Source organism: Equus caballus, chromosome 23 (genome assembly GCF_041296265.1).
Source record: "Equus caballus isolate H_3958 breed thoroughbred chromosome 23, TB-T2T, whole genome shotgun sequence".
In the NCBI taxonomy this organism is placed as follows: domain Eukaryota; kingdom Metazoa; phylum Chordata; class Mammalia; order Perissodactyla; family Equidae; genus Equus; species Equus caballus.
The window spans coordinates 16,988,556-17,009,086 of NC_091706.1; the positions used below are offsets into that span (position 1 = coordinate 16,988,556).

Consider the following 20,531-nt stretch of genomic DNA (forward strand, 5'->3'; position numbering starts at 1 on the left):
GACACATCACTCTTTCTTATTGTCGGTGAATACACACACACAACCACAGAACCACAGGTAGACATGTAATACAAAACAGCATATAAACACTAAAGCAAAGATTAGGGAAAAAATTTAAACAATTCAATGCTAACAAGGGTGCTAAGAGATGGGCATTTTTTATACTTTTGATACAACTGCAAATTAGCCAAAGTTTCTTGAAAGTAAAGTAGCAATGTATTATAAGGCTCTCAAGAATATTAAACCTTATGACCAGGAAATGTTATGTCTAGAAATCATTCCTAAGGAGATGAAACAGAGACATGGACTATGGTTTATGCCCAAAGATGTCCATTACGGTGTTATGTTTAATAAAGAAATTGATACTATTTAAATGCCCAGCACTAGAAAATGATTAAATACATTATGGTTTATTCACAGGATGAAATACTATGAAGCCATGAAAAAATTTTATTTATGAGAAATGTTAATTCCATGAAGAAATCTTTATAATATACAGTTCGGTACATATGACAGGAACTAAAAAATATATATAATATTATTTCAACCATATAAAAATTATACGTACAACAAGGTATTGAGGGAAAAAAGTAAAATATTTCCGGATGGCAGGACTATAGAAAAGTTTTACTTATTTCTTGGTAATTTATATATATTTTAAAAACACCATACCAGTATAGTTTTAAAAATCACTTGGGAAAGGAGGTAAACACAGAATATGGATATCAGGATTAGTTCAATACCAATGTATAGTAATTTCAAAAATTTTTTTATAATATTGAGAAAAGCTTCAGAGATTAAACTGCTCCTACCTGAAATAAGGTATGAGCATATCTGTATGAAAACGTACCTGATTTATAACATGTTCTTTCTCCCTTGTAGGCTGAGAACAGTTCAAAGAAAGATGAAAACAAAAAAAACACACAAAAAACCATTGGGCCGCTCAGCACAGCACGACAGGGAGAAAAGGACGGGTCAAGGAGCACCCAGGTCATGCCAGCTTCAAAGAGTTATTCATTTGGGGACTGTTTCCATCACGCTTCTAACCAAGACTGCCACTGTTTAAACATCCATAAAGACTCCGTAAAACCCTGCCTGGGTTTAGATGAGATGAGTGCATGTATAACCTCTGGGTATAGGACACCGTGCACAGAGTGTGACGGTCCTGGGCACTGGCAGGGACTCGGTGGGCTTGAGTCTAGCGAGTGTGAGATGCAGCACAGGAGGCGTTGGGAACAGTGGGAAAGACCAGATGATGATGGGGTCTGACTGGCACAAAGCATCTCCTACTGCCAGAGCCACTGTGACTTTCCATATTCAGCATAATTCTATGTGAACCCCAAATGACTTAAACCTAACCGCAAGCGGGCTGGATGATAGGGGCCACTGTAGGGTGGGTGCTTCCTAAACCACCCCTATTCTGGAGCAGTGACAGCCACAGAGCAGCCTTGTCCCAGATGTTTTTGATGGCATATCCCCAAGAATTACTAGTGTTTCCCCCTCTGATAGATAAGAAACAAAACATACTGTAATTCAGAGAGGAAAAAAAAAATCCTTGCTATCTCTTGTGGAGAGGCAGTGGCCATCCAGGAGCTCCCAATACAAAAGAAAAATATAGAGCTTAGTGAAGAGGATTAAACTACCCCATCCATCAAAGGCAAAAAAAGCCTCATAAATCCGTGAACAATCCCCAAAGGCGTCTAACGGACCCCACCATCCATCTTAGAATGTCACAGAGGAGCGTGTGCAGGTCTTTGAGACGTGCCTTCCATCACAGCTTCCTCTCACATTCCATCCAACAGCCACGCGACATGCAAATGGGCGAAACATCACCTCCAGTGAGGCCAACAGAAAGAATATTTAACAACTCAGGTCCCGAGAAGAACTTGAGAACAAAATTGGTCTAGTTGTTCCACATAGGGGAAATGCAGCCATTCTAAACTGTGGGGTAGCGTGGCCGAGGGCAGAAATCCCGTTTGGGAGTCCACGGTGTGAACTTGCCCTCAGATGAGCTTTGTTTGATTACTCCATTGTTTAAAAAAAATCTATGCGTAATGGCAACATTTTAAAATCAGGAAATTTCATATAAAAATACTGATTTCTGGCTTCTCTTTAAAAAATTGAAATGAAATAGACAATCCTGGTAATGGTCCACATTCTGTCAGCAGCAAGGAAGAAGTGACCCCCTGCAGGCAGGACAGGAAAGGCCCCAGGAGCCCAGGGCACTGAGGGCTGTCTGTCTGCCTGGTCCTACACAGGCGTGGCGTTTCTAATCCATGAATCACAGATCACACTAGGAAACATGATAACTAAATATCTCACTCTTCTCCAGCTTGCAGAAGAGACTGACAGCCATTTCTCTCTTCCCTTTCTTTGAACTTTACTAGCCAAAAAAAAAAAAAAAAAAAAAAATCAACCAATACAAAATTTCGTTTCATTTTTTTTAAAGAAACAAATCATATTGAGTTAGAGACACAAAAGAGATAATTCTACTCTTTTGGGTACTAATGAGTCCGTCTGAGTTCTCTTTGGGATGGATAAGAGAATCCATCTGTTTGGAGGGGTGAGGTGGAAGGTGGGAGGTTTGTCTTATTCTCTAGAAAATCTTCCCCTGAAGCCTGACTCTCCCTAACGACAAGCAGAATTAGGGAGAAGACGCAGATCTATGGAAATGTAAAATTTTCCTGTCATAAGAATAAATCCTGAAAGATAAATTTTTACCTTCAACATAGAATGAAGTTATAGCTCTTTGACAAACGATGTTCTGGGTTGTCATGACAACTGGGCCTGTTAGAGGTGTGCATAAAGGGGCCTGCCCATAAATCAGAACGTTTTAGGAAGGGGTTAAAACAAACATTTCTGGATGATTCCCAAGACGTAGTGCCAAAAATGTAATTATAGACATTTGTATCAGTCTGCCATAAAGCATGACAACTCCAATTTCACAAAACGTTAATTAAAAAAATCTATTAAGCCTGTGTCCCCCTGAGAGAAATTAATATCACACCTAAGGTTGGGAGTCAGTGCAGCTCAGAGGCTGGGAAAATTGGATGGCAAAGTCAGAAAGGGGGCTTCAGAGCAGACTAATCCAGGCGCAGCCTAGTTAAGACTTTGGGCTAGTTCTGACCCTCAAGGGAAGAAACGCTGAGGCCAGAGGACAATGCCTAGAGCCTTTCTGGAAGCTTGAGAGAACACGAAAAGGAAATCAAAGATTTGGAGATGGAATTAGAAAGGAAAAGCTGCTAGATGGAGGTTAGTTCACCTGAAAACCCAGGGATGAAGCATGGAAGAATCGCTCAGTCCAGGAGGACACAGACAACAAGCGGTAATCATTAGCAACTTCCAATGAACTCAGGAAACATGAGAGTTAGCTCCAAATCAGACTTTGGAAAAATGCTTCTTCAGGTCAAGGTCATGACATTCCAGTCCAAGGGTCGTAAATTGGCAGCCTGCAGAGCCAAACTGAGTCCAGAGACAAGTCCTGTCTGGTTTGCACAGTGCTCTTTAAAAAATGTGCAGTGTTTGCCAACATTTAAAAATCAGGAGACTGCACAGAAAATTCTGGCTTCTTCTCTTTAAAAAGAAGATGATTTGGCAGCAATAGGCCTGGATTCTCATGTGGCAACTGGAGCTGGGTTCCCAGAACAGAGGCTCCATGAGGACAAGGGGTTAGCCTCGTTCCAGCCTGTGGCCTCAGCTCTGAGAACAGAGCGGGGCACGCAGAGGGTATTGAACAAATGGTTGCAAGGATGGATGAGCAGCAGCTGCCCTCTTTGGAGAAGGCACACACTCTCTCTGGGCTCCCTGTTCAGACTGTTACCTGCCGGGCCCCCAAAGGCATGCTCTGTACTATAAACGTTTCCTAAGTGGAGACTCACGTTGCCTCTCCACGTGAATTCCCCACAGAACCCACTCTAGTGGCCACATATGCAGGCCATTGAAGTGAAATGATAATGCAATAATATTCTTTAAGGCTTTTAAGAATAGTCAAAAAATGAGCTTCCTTTAAAGGTTTGGCATCATTGTCCATCCCGCAGGCAGAAAGCTGTAGAAAAGTACTTGCCAAGCTTCCTCCAGTGCCTGAACAGAGCAAGTGCTTCTGACAGGCTTCAGATCTGATCACTTGTTTATTCATTCAACAAACCTGGAGCCTCTTCTAAGTGCTAGGATGACTAAGGGCCATGTGATATGTCTTTTTCACCTTGATGTCCAGAGATTTAAATTTTTATTGAGTGAATGAATGAGTAATGAGAATCTCTATAAACAGAAACTATATCATGAATCTACTATGTGCCAGATTTACATATTTTTCACTAATCCTCACAACCTGTGTGTTAGAAATTATTATCCCTATTGTATAGAAAAGAAACTGAGACTTAGTGAAGTCAAGGAATAGGTCCACAGCACAGGTCAAATGGGGATTCGAACTTAGGTCCATGAGACATCCACACCATGTGCCTTCCATGATGCTACCAACCTCTCGGCTAAACTCTGTTCTCAAGTGGTGGTTCACTTGGAGGTGGTTCAATAGTGGCCTCCAAAAAATGTCCAGTTCTAACCCCGTGAACCTGTGAGGGTGATCTCATTTGGAAAAAAGAGTGTTTGCAGATGTAATTAAGCATCTCGAGATGACATCACCCTGGATTTAGAGCGGGCCCTAAATCCAATGACAATTAAAGAGGAGGCGAGGACAGAGAAGCACAGAGAGAAGAAGGTGATGTGATGGCAGAGGCAGAGCTTGGAGTGACCGTCTACAAGTCAAGGAACGCCAAGGACTGCCGGCAGCTGCCGGAAGCCAGGAGGGAGGCATCAGACCCTCCAGAAGGAGCCAACCCTGCCAACACCTTGATTTCAGACTTCTGGCCTCCATGACTGTGAACGGACACATTCCTATTGTTTTGAGTCACTGAGTTTGTGGTAATTTGTTACCGCAGCCCTGGGAAACTAACACATCCGAATATTCCTGGTCCACGTATCAGTGAAGGTCCCCAGAGAACTTAGCCTGTCCTGTTCACAGGGGGGATTCGGCTGCACTCAGGGTGCGAGACCCTCACTGATCTTCCTTACCTCAGACGCTCCCTATTTCTGGTCAAGCCTTTCAGCCTGGGGTCCCACACAGCTTTATCCAGAACATTCTCACATCTCGACAAAAGTGAACTCGACTGAGAATTACAGCACGGTGAGTACCTCTAACGTAAATGGTATGTGGTCCAGTGCTTTGGAATAATTCAATTTCCTGCAGCAATAGAGGGCCCAGCTCTCCTCAGGAGATGATCAAGCATGGCACAACACTCCTACGGGAGTATAGGAAAGAAGGTGTTGTTTCTGAGCGGGATGGGCCTCTGACAGATGAATGCAGAAGGTGGTGGGAGGAAGAGGTCCCCAGGTGGAGCGAGCGGCTTAAGGAAGAGGAAGAGAGGTGGGGGACGGGGAAGGCATGGCTGAAAAGATGGCCCAGAGGTAGAATGTTCTGGAGTTTGAATGTCCTTTTGAGGAGCTTGGACTTAATCTACTTCATGTGTGAGTGGCAGAGGTGTGTGAGTACTAGCTCAAGTCTGTATTTTGGGGGGAAAATGCTGGACTCTGGGGTGGAAGCATGGTGAGAGGGGGTGTGAAGACCAGCCTGTCCCCTTGGAGGGCCTGGAGGAAGGCAGGGGGTGGGAGTGGGAAAAATGGGGCAGGTTTGAGAGATATGGGGGAGCAAGACTTGGCTTGATTTCAGGAAGGAATCCAAGAGGCGAGGGGGAGGAAGCTGTCCTGGCTAACCCAGAGGTTTGGAAGGATGAGCAAGGCCCTTACCACAGCAGAGGCCACAGGACAAGGGCTGAGCGGGCAGATGTGGTGGATTCAGTTCAAAAAGACAACTGATCATTTTTGCCTCCAGGACCCGCAAAGTCCAGAGACGTCCGGTTAGCAGATGGTGGGCAGCTTCTGCCTTCTCTCTCTGCTTCTGATGGATTTCCTTCCAGGGGGAACTAGTTGGAGTTTAGAGGGAGTTTCTTTAAATTAAATACATGAATAGTTTTAAACCCCCCAAAGGAAACAGTACACTCTAGGTGTGAATCATCTAAGGTGCGTAAACCGCTGGCCTATTTCCTGGAAAGGTCCACCTCCCTAGCAACAGGGCAGCCATGTCTCATAGCCCAGGACTCAGCATCAGGGTACAGAGCGTGCAAACACTGCCTGCATCTCAGGTGTGGAATCGCCAAACTTAGTGAAGGGATCTTAGAGCTGGGAGTGCCGCAGGTTCGTCGGCGCCTACTCAGGACTGTCCAGAATGTCGCTGGTTCCAGAGCGACCTCCTCGCTCCCATTGACCTGCCCCTGCTTTCTCCGGAGAGCCGTGCAGTCCTCCCCCAATGCAGTCCTGGAGGAAAGACGGGCTAGGAGTCTGGGGCCCACACACCAAGCAATCAGAGTCTGAGCTAACCTGGACACCATGCGGATCTCACTAAGAGGCAGCGTGGAAGAGCGTCAACAAGCACTGGACTGGCCTGGAGTCACAGATCAGGGTTCGAATTCTGGCTTGACCTGGGGTTCTTGTTACCTGTGGACTGGGGAAAGTCACAGATCTCGGTGGTGGGCCGTGCTGAGGTTGTTGGGTCCATGCTGGTGCTGTGTGCGCCCAGCAAGGGCAGCCTGCACCTGTGTCTCTTTCCTGGAGGATCGCCCTGAGCTGCCAGGGCCCGCTTTGCCTGTTGGGACCCTCAGCCCACTGACTGTTGGGTCCATGAATATGAGTCCAACTTCCAACTCTCTGAGAGGCCACCCACACTCAGGTGCTCCTCCTCCACCAGGCTTTGTCTGAAGATTGCTTAGTGCCCCCTTCTCTGTGCTGCTTCCTCCGCTCCCCCAGGCTGCGCTGGAGCCCACCCTTAATAAATCACTCACAGGTGAATGCTCATCTCAGTGCCGGCTTCTAGGAAGCCTGAGCGAAGACCAGCATCTGCTTGAGGCTGTGGTTGAGGAACCATATCTTAAAAGCAATGAGCAGAATATCCAGCACAAGGGCCACAGCAGGCAAAATTTGGCATAAAGACATGTTTTGTTTGGCTCATAGAGACTTTAAAAAATGTTAGGGGCCTTGCCAACATTTAGAAACTAGGAAATTCCACACAAAACCCCAGATCTCTCCTTGTGTTGAAAAATCAGAAGATTCGGCTACTCTGAGCCTGCATTCCTGCGTGACAACGTTGACAGGGGCTGGGGGCAGCTCTGTGTGTGCACGGGGCCAGTCCATGAGCCCACCACTCATTCGCCTGACCCGTCTGGTCTCTGTGGTCATTGGAGTTGGCAACCTACGATCTAGCACACAGAAAATACTCAATAAAGTCTGTCGCGTCCAAATAAGGCATCATTTTTCTTGAAAACAATTCAACTCGAGGGCTGCTGGAGCCCAGGAGTGAATAATTGTGTAAGATGATGCAGCGCTCTGTTCCACTCCAGCTCTTTCCTCATGCCTGGAGAGGTCAATGTACACTTCCATAAACACTCTTCCGAAAGAAGATGAATCAATAACAAGAGCTGCCATGCTAGGAAATTTGGTTGACGGGGAACACAAACTGAAGAGAAATAAAATCGCTTGTGGTTTTAGTATGTAGGCGAGAAAAACAAAAACAGGTCTTAGTTTCAGATGTTGTTTTGTGTTGCTATAAATAAAAGGGTGGCTACAGCTCGAAAATGACATTTTAAACATTTCAAAATGTTGATTTGCCTGGTCTGTGTACTTCTCTCTTCTTTAAAGAATGATTATAGTTGAAGCCCTTTAAACCAATGTAACTGGTAGTAAGTCATTTAAGGAAGCAGAGATTTCCTTAATCACTGGAACGCAGCCTTGCAGCCAAGAGTGTTCAGGTCACTGTCAGATGGGTCAGTATGTTTCACAGAGCAATGGGGAGCAGTGTTACCTAGTATATATTGGTCAAGTGGAGGTCAGATAAGACAGCTTCTATTGTCTGAGGGCACCTTGAAGACCTTTAACTTCAGGAAGCATAACTGCCAAAGGGCCCCAGCTGCACCCTGAAATCTTTCTCCGCTCTGAAATGCCTCCCCTTATTTGCACAGAGTCCATGCTCCTCGTGGGCTGCTCCAGCACCAATGACTGAGTGTGGGAGGCATAGGCAGACCCACCCTGGGGGACAAGAAACTCCTCCGCTGGTGAATTTTAGCTCCAAGACTCCCCAGCACCCTTGCCCATACTTCCTTGGGGTGCTTGACCTCCCCTTCCCTCCCTCTCTCATTCACCAAGGTCATACATGCGCTGCAGAACGACACTCCTGCAGCCTTCTCTAGCTCCTTCTCCATTTTCTCTTACACAAGAGTTTCTCCTGATTAAAATCCTTGCAGCTATAATCCCATCTTGGCATCTGCTTCTCAGAGGACACATTCTGCATTTGAAAATTCCTGCTGCTTGTATTCGGCAAAGTCTGTGGACTCTACCCAATGATGGGAGGCTCCCGACTTCCGTGTGCTTGCATGAATCCAAAGAAGAAAGTACCAACAAAGAGAACTTAAAACGAGTGGGCTTTAAGAAATTGAGTATGGAATTATGAGAAATAGGAAAAGGAAAAGGAGGGGGAGGAGGCAGGGGACACGGAGAAGGAGGGGGGGACACCTGCTCAGCAGTTCCTCCATTTTGACAGTTGACTACTAAGAAAACAGGCATCGAGGTCCCCGAACCACAGCCCAGTCACACCTCTAGGAAAAACTCTCCGAGACTTTCTGGGTTACCTGTCTTGCTCCGGAATCCCAACTATAAAATTGCCATTTGGGGATGAGATAGATCGTCCCTTAGAGGACTGCTGGCCAAGAAATCTTTTGTGACCACAATGAAGACCACAGGTTATCATTCTTAACAGCCCAAACCTCAACCTTTCCAATTGTCATTTTGTGGAAAGGAAAAAAAGGGGAAGTACACTGCCTATATGAAATATGTCAGATGTGCCTCATAACCAAGAAGAGAAAGAACACAATAATACACACACAGGCATGCACGCATGCACGCACACACTCTTGCTCCGCTAGGAGGGTTAATGTTAAAAGGAAGCCTTCAGGCTGGTTATTTCATAATTCACAGCAAAACAGAAAAGAGAGACAAAATCAGCAGCATCGTTTATAAGCCCTGGAAAATCGAAGTTTCCAAGCTGTCATAAATAAGGATGGAAAGCTTTGCCAAGTCAGAAATTTTGCCAAGTTTGGAATCCACTCAATCCTTACATCTTGGAGCTCAGAACGGAACACCAACCTTTTGGGATTTGTAATCATTTCTTCTCAGCAAAACTTCTTGCTATTTATAAGTAAGTAAAAACAAAATGCAAAAAATACAATATGGAAAGTTTTTAAAGGAGCTGGGAGCATTAAAGCACGGTGAGCTCTGGGGAGGTGATAATGGTACAAATGGTATATGGACTGGGAGGGAATTCCCATTTAGTCACCCAGGGCTTACTGTATGCACTACCCCTGTTCCACGTGCGTGTGTGCATGTGAATTACTGTTTCCTTCCTTGTTGATGCCTCTCTCTCTCTCTCTCACACACACACAGACACACAATCTCTCTTCTATGCAAATATTCCACCCAACCAATTGTAAATGTTTAACGTGTGAAAATTAAAGAGAGGATAAAGCATATTGGTGTGTTTGTGCAGATGGAAAGGGAACTAGAAGAAAAGAAGAGGGGGAAAAATAAGAAAAGAGAAAGAAAAAAAGAGAAAACAGGTACCAAGGGCAGGGATACCATTCACCAGTTTCCACTGAGTCAGGAAGAATGACAGCCCTCAAATGGAGAGCAGAGTTCTGATGGCCCCTCAGAGCCAGCAGCCCTGGGGTCACCCAGGAGGCAAAGGGAGAGTGAGGAGCTCAGAGAGCAGGGCCTGGAGCGTGGATTCCACAGGCAGTCGGCTCAGATTTGTGGGACCTTGGACAAGTTACTTAACTTTCTAAGCCCTTGTTTTTTCATGTGTGAAGTACGGACAAGAATGGCATCGACATTACAGATATTACCATTAGCCCACAGCCCACGGGGCCAGAGGTGGCAGCTGCTTTGTTTATTTGGTATCTCCCAGCACCTGACTCACTGTCTGACCAAAAACTGACCAATAAATATTTTCTGCATTTTGAACAGACTCAATGCAAGACGAAACAAGAGCGTGCATTAGAGAATTTAGTGTCTGTCTCGGTTGAGGCTGCGTCAAGGAAAAGAACTCACCTCAAGAGATGCAGGGATGATGCAGAGAGGTATGAGCAGATAAAAGAAACAAACCAGAAATGGTGAGGCATGGGAGACTGACCACAGAGGGAAGGCTTCCCCGCCTCCAGGGCTGAGGGACAGATGGCAGGGCTGCAGATGTGGAGGGATGAGCCCTGTCAGGGACAAACCTCTATGAGTGGGACAGGGCAGACATATCCTGACCCTTCTCCTCCACCTAAGACCTGCCAGTCACCCCGCCGTCAAACACACCAGGAGCCAGCATACTACCTGGGCCAAAGGAAAACACGGCACGCAATTCAACCATGTTTAGGAAGGACGGCGATGGAGAGGCGATTAGCCTCCCTTGGGCCCAAATCCTAAGTAAACGCAGAGAGAAAAATCTGGCAAGGGAGTAATCTTTGCAAAACCTGAAGCACCCTAATAGGCTATGTCTTAGTTCAGGTAAAAACCTACAACTCCCCTAAAAGGTGAAACAGTGCTGGCGACTCGGTACTTCCTACGCCGGCTCAAGGGTCTTTAGTGAAATTACGTGAACTTACCTGAAGCAGAATTCTAATCCTTAAAGCAAACAGCTGTGGCCAACATTTTTATTTAGCGATTCAGCAAGACTAATTACTGTATGACGACAATTATTAAAAAGAGAGGGGTGACAAAGAAACACGAAAGAGGCTTTTCCTTTGCTCCTGGGTATCACAATAAACATTCTAAAAGAAGAGAGAAAGGGAGAGAACTTACTGGTCATTAGTTTATGGTCGGGCAGAGATTTTAATTCCATAAACACAGGCCCGGGGTCTTGTGGTGTGTGAGATGGGACTTGACCAAATGACTGGGAAATTAGCATGTGCCCTTGGCAGTCTCTTTCTGTCCCTGGCTCCCAGACAGGACGCTCAGGGACAGGAGCGACGACGTGACCGAGTTGCTCAGATGCTGCTCCGTCTCCCTGTGCTTCAGGCAGGGAGCAGCTCAGGCGTTTTCCACCACCTCGTTCCAATGTCTGGATCGTCTTCATGGAGGCGGCAGAAAGTGTCCTCAAATGTACCTTGCCACCATGCCCCTCCCACCCCCACCCTCACCGAGGTAGCTTCCCTCACCATCACTCATCGCAGAGTCAGGACTGCTCCAAATGAATGGGAAGGACTCAAGTTCAAGAGCGACAAGAAAATTCACTTTAGAATAATCAAAAACAACAAATCCATCTTCGGTAACAATGGACAAAGCAACACGGTCCGGGTTTTCATTAGCTAATTAGCACTGAACACATACTGGGCACAACTTCTCTGTTTCATAAGGTAAAATTGAGAAAGTACGTGCCAATTTCGCTACCCTGCCAGGTACTTGCAAGTCAGGATCTGCAAGGGCTTGGTTAGTGGCTTATGGGGACAGTGGGTGCCTCCTCAATGATTTCAGTCAACCTTGGAATTCTGCTTTTTCACAACAATAATCTCTGCTTGGCCACTAGAATGGATAGAGTGACTGCTGGACAATGGCACGGCCCTGAGGGTGCCCCAAGCACCATGCTGGCCTCACCCCATCCTGGCCCTGCTCATGAGTCCAGCCCATACAGGGCAGCCCCTCGATCACCCTGTTCCTCAGTTTCCTAACTTTTAAAATGGGAGCAATATTTTCACTGGCCTGCTGGGGCTGTAGGGAGGACCATGAATTAATATATGAATGAATTAATACATTAGCATATGTTTTAATATTTAAAACAGTGCTTGGTACACAGTGAGGAATCAACGCCCATTAACTATCAGACCCTGTGGTAGCTCTCGCTTCAGAATGTGTCAGAACAGGAGGTAACCACAGTAAAGGCACCTCAAATTTCGTGCTGGGAAAACTTCAATGCCATTTATTACAAATGATTTAACAACAAGAAAAAAGCCCAAATTACAAAATATTTTTAAAGAAATGAAATTTTGTCACTTCAGACATGAAGTAACTCCAACTAGGCCATCACAAGTCGCCTCCTAGAGCTGTGAGAAGAAAGCAGGTGAGCAAGGAGGAGAGAACAACCTAGTGGTTGTACCTCACGGCCTGTGAACACGTTTCCAGCACTTAGGGGAACTTGAAGCAAGTCTCTTTTTCAGCGTCTCCGCTAATTTGTCTGTTGTTTTTATTGTTAGCCAAAGATTTTCAAACGGATCCTTCAAAAGTTAAAGTCAATGTAGACCCGATCCAAGGGATCAAAAATTCTAAATTAAAGTGAGAACAGAAAAGCCAGACCATATTTGGGACATGCCTGCCCAGGCTTTCTCTTCCAGAATCCTCAAATTAGAGACACCATTCAAACTCACAGAACTATCATGACACAGACCCAAACAAATTGTAGCCTGTTATTTTATCAAAGTCAAATCTGAGGAAGAATCAACCTGAAGAATCGCCTGGGCAGAGTGAGGGATGTAGGAGCAAAATCACAACAGCTCCTGAGAAAGCCCCGAAGTGGCCCTCATGGCTTGGACCATGTGCAGAATGACCTAGTGGGTGAAGCCCTTTCATTTCACTCCATGAGTTGCACCCATGCAACCACCATGGGACCAATACGTGCAAGTGAGTCTGTGATCCGAGGGCATTTACTGCAGCGTAGCCAAGCATACTGCAAACCCAAGTCTCTCAACGTGTTTTTATTAGTGACGCCCAGTGACCCCCATGCGCCATCTCATGCAACTCTCGGAAGAGCCCAGTGGGGAGGCACTGTTCCCATCATCATAATCTCACTTTGCAAATGAGGAAACCTAGCGTGGAGGAGTGAAATAGCTTTCCCGAGGTCAGTTAGCTTGTGAGCATGGCTGGGATTCAGAGCTGCGTAGTCTGGGTCCAGTGCCCACCACCCCAAATTATGATACAACCTCTAAATGGCAGTTGAAACCTGTTCTCCACTCAGCAAGTTGAGAAGGGGTTTGGAAAAAGCACAAGTCTCCAGCACTACGCAGGCTCTTGGAAGAGGCTGGTGTGCTTGGCTTGATGAGACATCCGGTCACACTGGATCAGTTTTTCCAACATCTAAGTCTTCAATTTGGAGCAAAACCCTTTCAAGGTTACCAGAAGGTGAAAGCAGGCTCAAATGAATCAGAACTGACGTCCTACAAACTTTGCTTTTAGGTCCTATCCTGAAAACAAAAAAATGAGGAAGGACAGCGTGGCCAGCTAGGAGATAGAGACAAAAGGGACGGGAAGTATGGGGACCACGGTAACAGGTGCAGTTTGGTGGCGTCTCATGTCTGTGTTCATTTGTCCTCTTCCCCCTCCCCGTCGATGAAAGCACAAGTCATGGTGTTCATTGACTACAAAGTCCCTTAACATGGAGCGACAGGGCACTGAGTGTATCCTCCTGCTGGGACCTGGGTCACTCGGAGTTTTGAAAATCCCAAAGGACTTTTCCACAGAATGTAGGTTGTCTTTTTTTAAAAAAATTCCCTTAAACTTTTCGTTTGTTTGTTTTTTAGGATTCCCTTTTATCCAATGAAAATATATCTAGTGAATGTATAATTCACATTGCTGGAAATGTTAAAAGCCTTTTTTGGTGGGGAGAGATCTATTCTAGAATCCATTGTGGGTTTGAGGACTCCCCCAAACTCTAAGTGACGTTTCTCACGCTCTTTCATCTAATGCCTTCAGTCTTGAACACCACCACACACACAGGGTGACGGGATGTGTTGGAGGAAGGGGGTCAGGTGTATGAGGCCCTACAGAGAATGCAAGACACATGGAAATGAATTATAAAACTTTATTGGCTTGTTAAAAAAATGAATGAACTCAGCAAGTACATTTATGGTCTATCCAGATTGTTAAAACAGCATTTAAAAATAAAATAAAAAATGATTATCCATTATTTACAGGAAAAGTGAAAAAAAAAATGACTTTAAAACCTGGAACAGTGTGGGGAAAAAACAGGGCCTGAGAATGATTCACAGACTGCCCATGGATTACAGCAAATGGATTTGAACATGAAATGAGTGAACCCCAAGGATTTCTCTTTCTCTGGAATCTCTTGCTATTTTTTTTCCTTTCAGTTTTATTGGGGTATAATTAACAAATAAAATTATAAGATATCTAAAGTGTACAATGTGATGATTTGAAATACCTAGACATAGTGAATAGAATATCTCTCGTTATTTTATATTTGTTTGTACTCCATTCATAAATGGAGTGTCTTAAAATAAAGGTGATGGAAAAATCTCTGTTCTTTGCTTCTCACATATTTTCCTTTTCCATGGAAACTAAGACTTCAGACACAGCCAATGGCAACCTATGTCGGCTGCTCGCTAGCGCCCGTCTCGAGGCCACACTGCAGCGTGAGCCGGCACTAAATTCGGAGTGATCTCACTATCAAATCAGATGGCTGGAGGCTCCTCAGTCCCTGAGGACCAGAACAAGGCAACTGGCTGCCTGGAGCGGAAAGCTGCCTTCTGTGACAGCTGTTTTCATGTCACTCTCTGGGTTTGGGATTCTGTTAACCTAATTCAGTCTGGCAGCACCCCACAAAAAATGGCATCCATGCCCTGTCCAGGAGAGCCCTGAACCTTCCAGGTGCCCTTGAATAAACGTGACCTGGTTCCCAGTGCTGCAGGCGTGTGGATGCAGCAGAACACACTTAACAGCGTGGCTGCTTCTGCCTAGTCCCCTGGGAGTCAAGCCTGCTGAGTGGCACAGCCCCAGGGGGCCCCACTGACCTCCACTAGATGAGAACAGCACAGCCCACGTGGCTGGATGCTGCAACCCTGCAAACACCCTGGCTTATATGAAACCTCTTCTCTTCAGCTGCTCTCCCTCTACATCTAGAGTTTGGACAAAACAAGAAGAAATGAGTGTCTCCTGTCGTGTGAGGAAATTAGATGGAAACCAAGGGAGGCGTTGTGGACAGAACGCACTGGAGCCAGGGGCAGTGGACCCTGGCTGCCCTCCCATGGAGGGAGAGGAGAGTGAGCACACGTCCTGTTTAGTCCTTTGGTTCCATTCCACAATGAAAAAAGAGTTGTGTGCAAAGCAACCAATAAAGCACATAAAAATAAACTCTCAGTTTGTCTTAGAGTCGAGTTAGAATGCCAGAGAGAGGGAGAAAAAAGTCAGGGATTTTAAGTGAATAGAGAAAAGAAAGAGGAGAGAGAAGGCAGGAGCGTGCCCTCACACCTGGCTGTGACCCGACCTCCTGACCCTCGAGCTGTGCCCTCCTCAAACTGCCCAAGCACAGCGGCCTCTGCTCTGGGGAGGCGCCTCAGCCCTACCCACGCTGGTGTAACTCAGGATCCATTGAAGGGTTCGGAGCCCAAAGCAAACTCCCTCTGCTCTGGGTTGCGGGGTGGGGCTGAGACTATTTAGTTCTCATCGCTACTCTCTACTCCTGGAAAGAACGCTCACTGGGTGGAAAATGAAACCTGTCCCTGCTAGAGACAAGGAGCGAAGCCCCTGCATGGGCTGTCTCCCCTACATATGTGGGGATTCGCTTTTCCTGTTGAGAGATGGACCTTCTTTGGCCTCAGACTGATGGCTCATCTGATGACAGGGGGAGCTCCTTAGTCCATCTCAGCTGCCTTGGAAGGTCTCAGTGGGACCCAATTCAAGATACAGGGCCTCAGCGACACCTCTCGAAGATGATACAGCTGTTTTCCACCGACCAATGGCCGCATGGGTACATTAAGGACACCTATGAACAGGTCCCATCTGAACCTGGCCGCTCCTGAGCAGGCCAGGGGACAGGGATCCCGGGGAAAAGAAAACGGGAGGAAGGGCTCACCAGGTTGCCTCTTGCCTCATGGAAGTAGGCCCAATCAGAGGATGGAGGGAAAACTGCCACAGGAGGGCTCCCAGGCAGGAAGAGAGAGCAGCGACAATGAGTGACACAGTGCAGATCAGTGAGGGGCTAAACTCAGTGGCCATTAAGCTCTCAAGGGCAATGTCAGGAGGTACATTTGCAAAGGAAAGATAGGATACAATGAAAGAACAATAATCTTGTTTTAAGACAAAAGTAGCAAACTGGCAGCTCACAGACATGTTTTGTTGGCCCACATAACATTTTAAAAATAACTGAGCCAACTTTTCAAAAATAAGGACATTTCACATAAAAATCCAGGTTTCAAGTTTCTCTTAAAGAATCAGAAGATTTGGAAACCAGGAGGCATGAGTTGGCTGGGGCTGGTGACAGGGGCCCCTCTGGGGTGGGTGCTCACTCACCCAGCACACGGCATTCACTGAGGACCCCCACCTGGCATGAAACGCCAGATCCTCACTGGAAGGCGACAGACTCGATGTCAGCAGAAATGCTGCCTATCATTTTCTAATGCTGTGAAAATACGTGATAAGGTGTCTTTGGGAAGCTCTGAAAAGATCTCTTACAGGGACATGAAAAGCAGAGGGTGAAAGGGGTGCTCTAGAGGACAGAAACGAGAAGCTATGCTACTGACTGGTCTTCAGAGATTAAAAAAAGGAAAAGCAAAGAACACCAGAACTGTATGAAACAATTTTCTAACAGCCTGCTGTTTTCATGGTTCCCTAGGAGATGTCAACTGCTTTTTGATGTATTAAATTGCTTTAACTGTCCACTTCTCTCTATTTTAAAACAAAAATTCACCCTGCAATTCTTCTAGCTGTTGAGTACAAATATCCAAGTTTTTTTTTTCCTTTTCGGTCTGGGAAACTTACAAAATAGTCCTCGAACAAAGAATCACCTTTTTATGGCTCCATGGAATAATGTGTTTTAAAATAAAGTGTACTGAATGCTGATATTTAAGAAGGCTGTCTGTCCTGACAGCCTCTGCTTGGCTCACAGTTCGAATTTCATTTTTCTGTCAGGGTTCAGGGTTTCTGCAATTAGCTGGCCTGTTTGTAAACCAACACCTTTGGGAAAGACCAAAATCTAAGTAGTGACAGGAACTGTCACTGAACAGCGAGCAAGAAAATGGGAACTCAGAAAATATTCAGACCTCCCCACACCAGCTGAGGACCAGTTGCCCCCACACTCAGACGGCTTTTTGGAAAGAAAACTTTTGAGAACAAGCAGCCTGTTTATGCCTCAGCAAAACTGCCCCTCTTCAGGCTTGGGCTGGAATAGCCAAGTTAAATGCTGTAATCCATAGGCCTCTGTGAACGCCTGCATCGGGCGACAGCATATTCAGTGGCTAATGTAAAAGATACAGTAGAAAAGACTCATCGTGGGCCATCTTTTTATATCAAGTGGTGCCTAAGTGGATCCTGGTTTATTAAGATTAATGCCTTGATTACACAGGATTCAAGACAACGTTTCCAAACACGTTGGACTAGTTAAAAATCTATAAATCCTTAAAGCTGAACTGCAAAACTTGAGTAACTATTTCGCCAAAAAAAGAATTTTTAAAAACATCAATAAGTTTCCAATTCAGCCATGGCATCCATGAGCATACCTTAACAGTCAGAGTGGATGGTGTTTTCGAATGAAATGCTCCAGGCCTGGCTCTGAAGTTCCCCAAGCAAGCAGGGTATGAGGTGAGGGGAGAGGAGGTGGGGCAGGGCAGCCCCGACCTCCTGAAGGACAGGGATCCTGCTTGGTGCAGACTGAACAAAGCAGACCAAGGTCACCGCGATGGTCAAGGGAGTGACACAGGTGTCCACAGTAAGACTAAGGCAGGACACAGGATTCTGCAGCTCTACGGCTGCCCTCTCAGCAATGAGGCTGGACGTTAGCAAGCACATGTTCATTAGCGATCTGCCACCTCTGTGCTACTGGGGTCAGGAAGGGCTGCCCTGCCTGGGGACCCCAGCAGTGGTGCAGTAGATGGTAGGGGACTATCCTTCTTAGAATATCATCTCCTGCTCGCAGCAGGCCAGCCATTCTGCTCGCAGGCCTTTTCAGAGTAGAAAAGCTGCAGGTCTTCACGGGAACAGCATGATGCTGCGGCCTCCTCACTCTGTAAACTTCTAAAAAGCAGGTGGATCGCAGAGGGCAAATGAAAGAACAAATGCACCATATGCATATATTTCTCTCTTATAGTTTCTCTGAAACTGACTATGCCTAGCCTAAATCTATAGCCCTCTACCCAACAGCTTCTTTTTTGTTGGTCTTTTGTCGGCCTGATGAGAAACTTTAAGGAAATCCTTACGTTGATTGCATGACTCTGGACCTTTATTGCCAGTGAAGGAAAGAACCTCTCAGTGACATCACCGAGTTCCCACAGCGACGATGTCCATGCCCCTAACTCTGTCAGTCACTGTTGTGGATAGGAAAGTGAAACTTTCTGAACTCAGCACTGATTAAACAACAACAGAAAAGGATGCTAAAATACACGTTAAATGGAGATTAAACTGTTTAGTGTGCACTTACATCTGCCCCTAAATTTAGATTTTTTTAACTTTGCAGTTCACCTTTAATAAACAGAAACAATAAAAATCAATACATTTCCAGTACAGTCAAACAGCACCCCTTTCAGAAGGGAAGCATAATCCAAAGGAATTTCATTTCAATTTTGTATTTGAACGATTGTAAGAACAAAAGAGAAGCACTGATTTAAGACGTTTTCTTGAGCTTCTGCTTAGCTGCCTGTGAGCCGCCTCTGCACTGGTGTCCCCAGTCACAGCTCACAACGTCTGCGTCTGCGGGCGTCCTGCAGGCACCACCCACAGCTACCAGAAAACCCCAGACAGCAGCCCTTCCCGGGGGAGGCCACCGCTGTCCCAAGAGTCCAGCTTACGAGGCAGCATCCACCCACAAGCACACAGCCCCTTCTCTGTCCTTTCCTTTATTTCAGCTACCCATCCAGGGGGATCTTATGAAACAAAACAAAACCTAAAAGAAACACAAAATAAAACATGAGTCATGCTCAAAAGAAAAATCAATGGAAATTAACATATAATCACTTTTAAAAGAACATGATACATAAACATCAAAATTAAGACACAATACGGAATATGCTTTAAAACATAAAGTGGTATATAATAACAGAACAGAAACTGGGAGAAAACAGGCATCTCATTATCAAGCAACTTAGTTTTAAACTTAAAACCGATTTTACATGAAACACGGGAAAGAAATGGAAAGGATCTCTGTCCACAGCTCCACCCACAGCCGCGTGGGACGCTGACATCTTCATCTAAGGAGGAGAAGTCTGTGTGCAATATAGATGACCCCTGAAGAATTTTTACATACAGGGGAAAAAAATAAAACTCAACAATATCTACCCAAGTCCTGATTTTCTTTCCCCACCTAATTTTACAAAATTATTTGTAAAATAACGGATTAATTACTCAGCAAATGGATCAGAGAACTCGCTGGCTTTAGCTGGTAAAATACTGGACCACATGAAGATTTAGATTTTTTCTGGAATTCTACTATTAAATAATTAATTAATTGCCTAAATTTAATTAAGTAGCATACCATATATATGACACATGCACATATATAGACATAATATCTATTATATAATGTATGATATATAGCATACAACATGTAGTATATTGCGTGTATATGTATTATATATACAAAATGATGTAGTACAGTACATATCACGTATGATATATACATAACACTATGTCCTGCGAACATTTATTGAGCACTGTTCAAATAGTAGACACTGTAACAGATGACACAAAAATGAAGAAAATGGAGTTCCTTGACCTCAAACACTTCACTGCCCCACTGACAGAGAAAGATGAGTAAATAACTTGCACAATGTCACAGCTAATCTCCCTTGTGCCAGACTCTCGTCTAAGCTCCTTGCCCAAATTAAGTCTTTTAATTTCACCATAACCATATGAGAGAGGTTTTATTATTGCGCCCTCTTTACTGGAGAGAAACTGAGGCCCAGGGAGGGGAGCAGCTCACTCAAGGTCTGACAGCTCATGTGTGATGGAGCACAGATGCTGATCCTGGAACTCTGATTCTGTGGCCACCTGCCGTGTCCCTGCTCAGGAAGGACAAACTGTCTCCAAACACGCTTATGAACACCCAGCAGGAACAGGGAAGACTCTGTTACATGTAATTCTGTGTGTAATTTGCATGGATCCTCATCAGATTCATAAGTGACAAAATAGATGACGTGGTAGTAGAAACCCCCAAGACGTTTCCAAGACATTTTCAAGTTCAGCTTTGGAAGGCGCTTCTCAACCCAACCCTCCAGACTCTCGATCTTCCTCAACCTGGTGTCTGGTCTGCCAAGTGCTCGTGTCATCTGCCTCCAGAGCTGTAATTACCACCACCAATCTGTATCGTCACTTACAACAACACTACGAGAGTCGATGGAGCTTAATTTCCATGGCATTTCTCTCTCCCGCCCTTCCAAGTCTCAGGATAAGAACTCAGTACGGACTGCAAACATCGTTTATGGATTTAATCACCCACAAAGCACTGAGAATTTGGGAAG

The 20,531-nt window shown here is 45.4% G+C and overlaps 1 protein-coding gene across 41 annotated transcripts in view; it reads right to left on the minus strand.

Moving 5' to 3' along the window:
- NTRK2 (neurotrophic receptor tyrosine kinase 2) overlaps nucleotides 1-20,531 on the minus strand; it is a 345,316-nt gene that overhangs the window by 193,015 nt on the left and 131,770 nt on the right. For 14 of the 41 annotated variants that reach the window (XM_003363987.5, XM_070248603.1, XM_070248602.1 and 11 more), the window contains one exon: nucleotides 13,917-18,958. The exons of the other annotated variants lie outside the window; for them this stretch is intronic. In XM_003363987.5, the coding sequence (XP_003364035.1) occupies nucleotides 18,921-18,958 (38 nt within the window). In that variant the 3' untranslated portion in view covers nucleotides 13,917-18,920. Of the gene's footprint in view, nucleotides 1-13,916; nucleotides 18,959-20,531 lie in introns of those variants that run through there. 41 annotated transcript variants of the gene reach the window in all.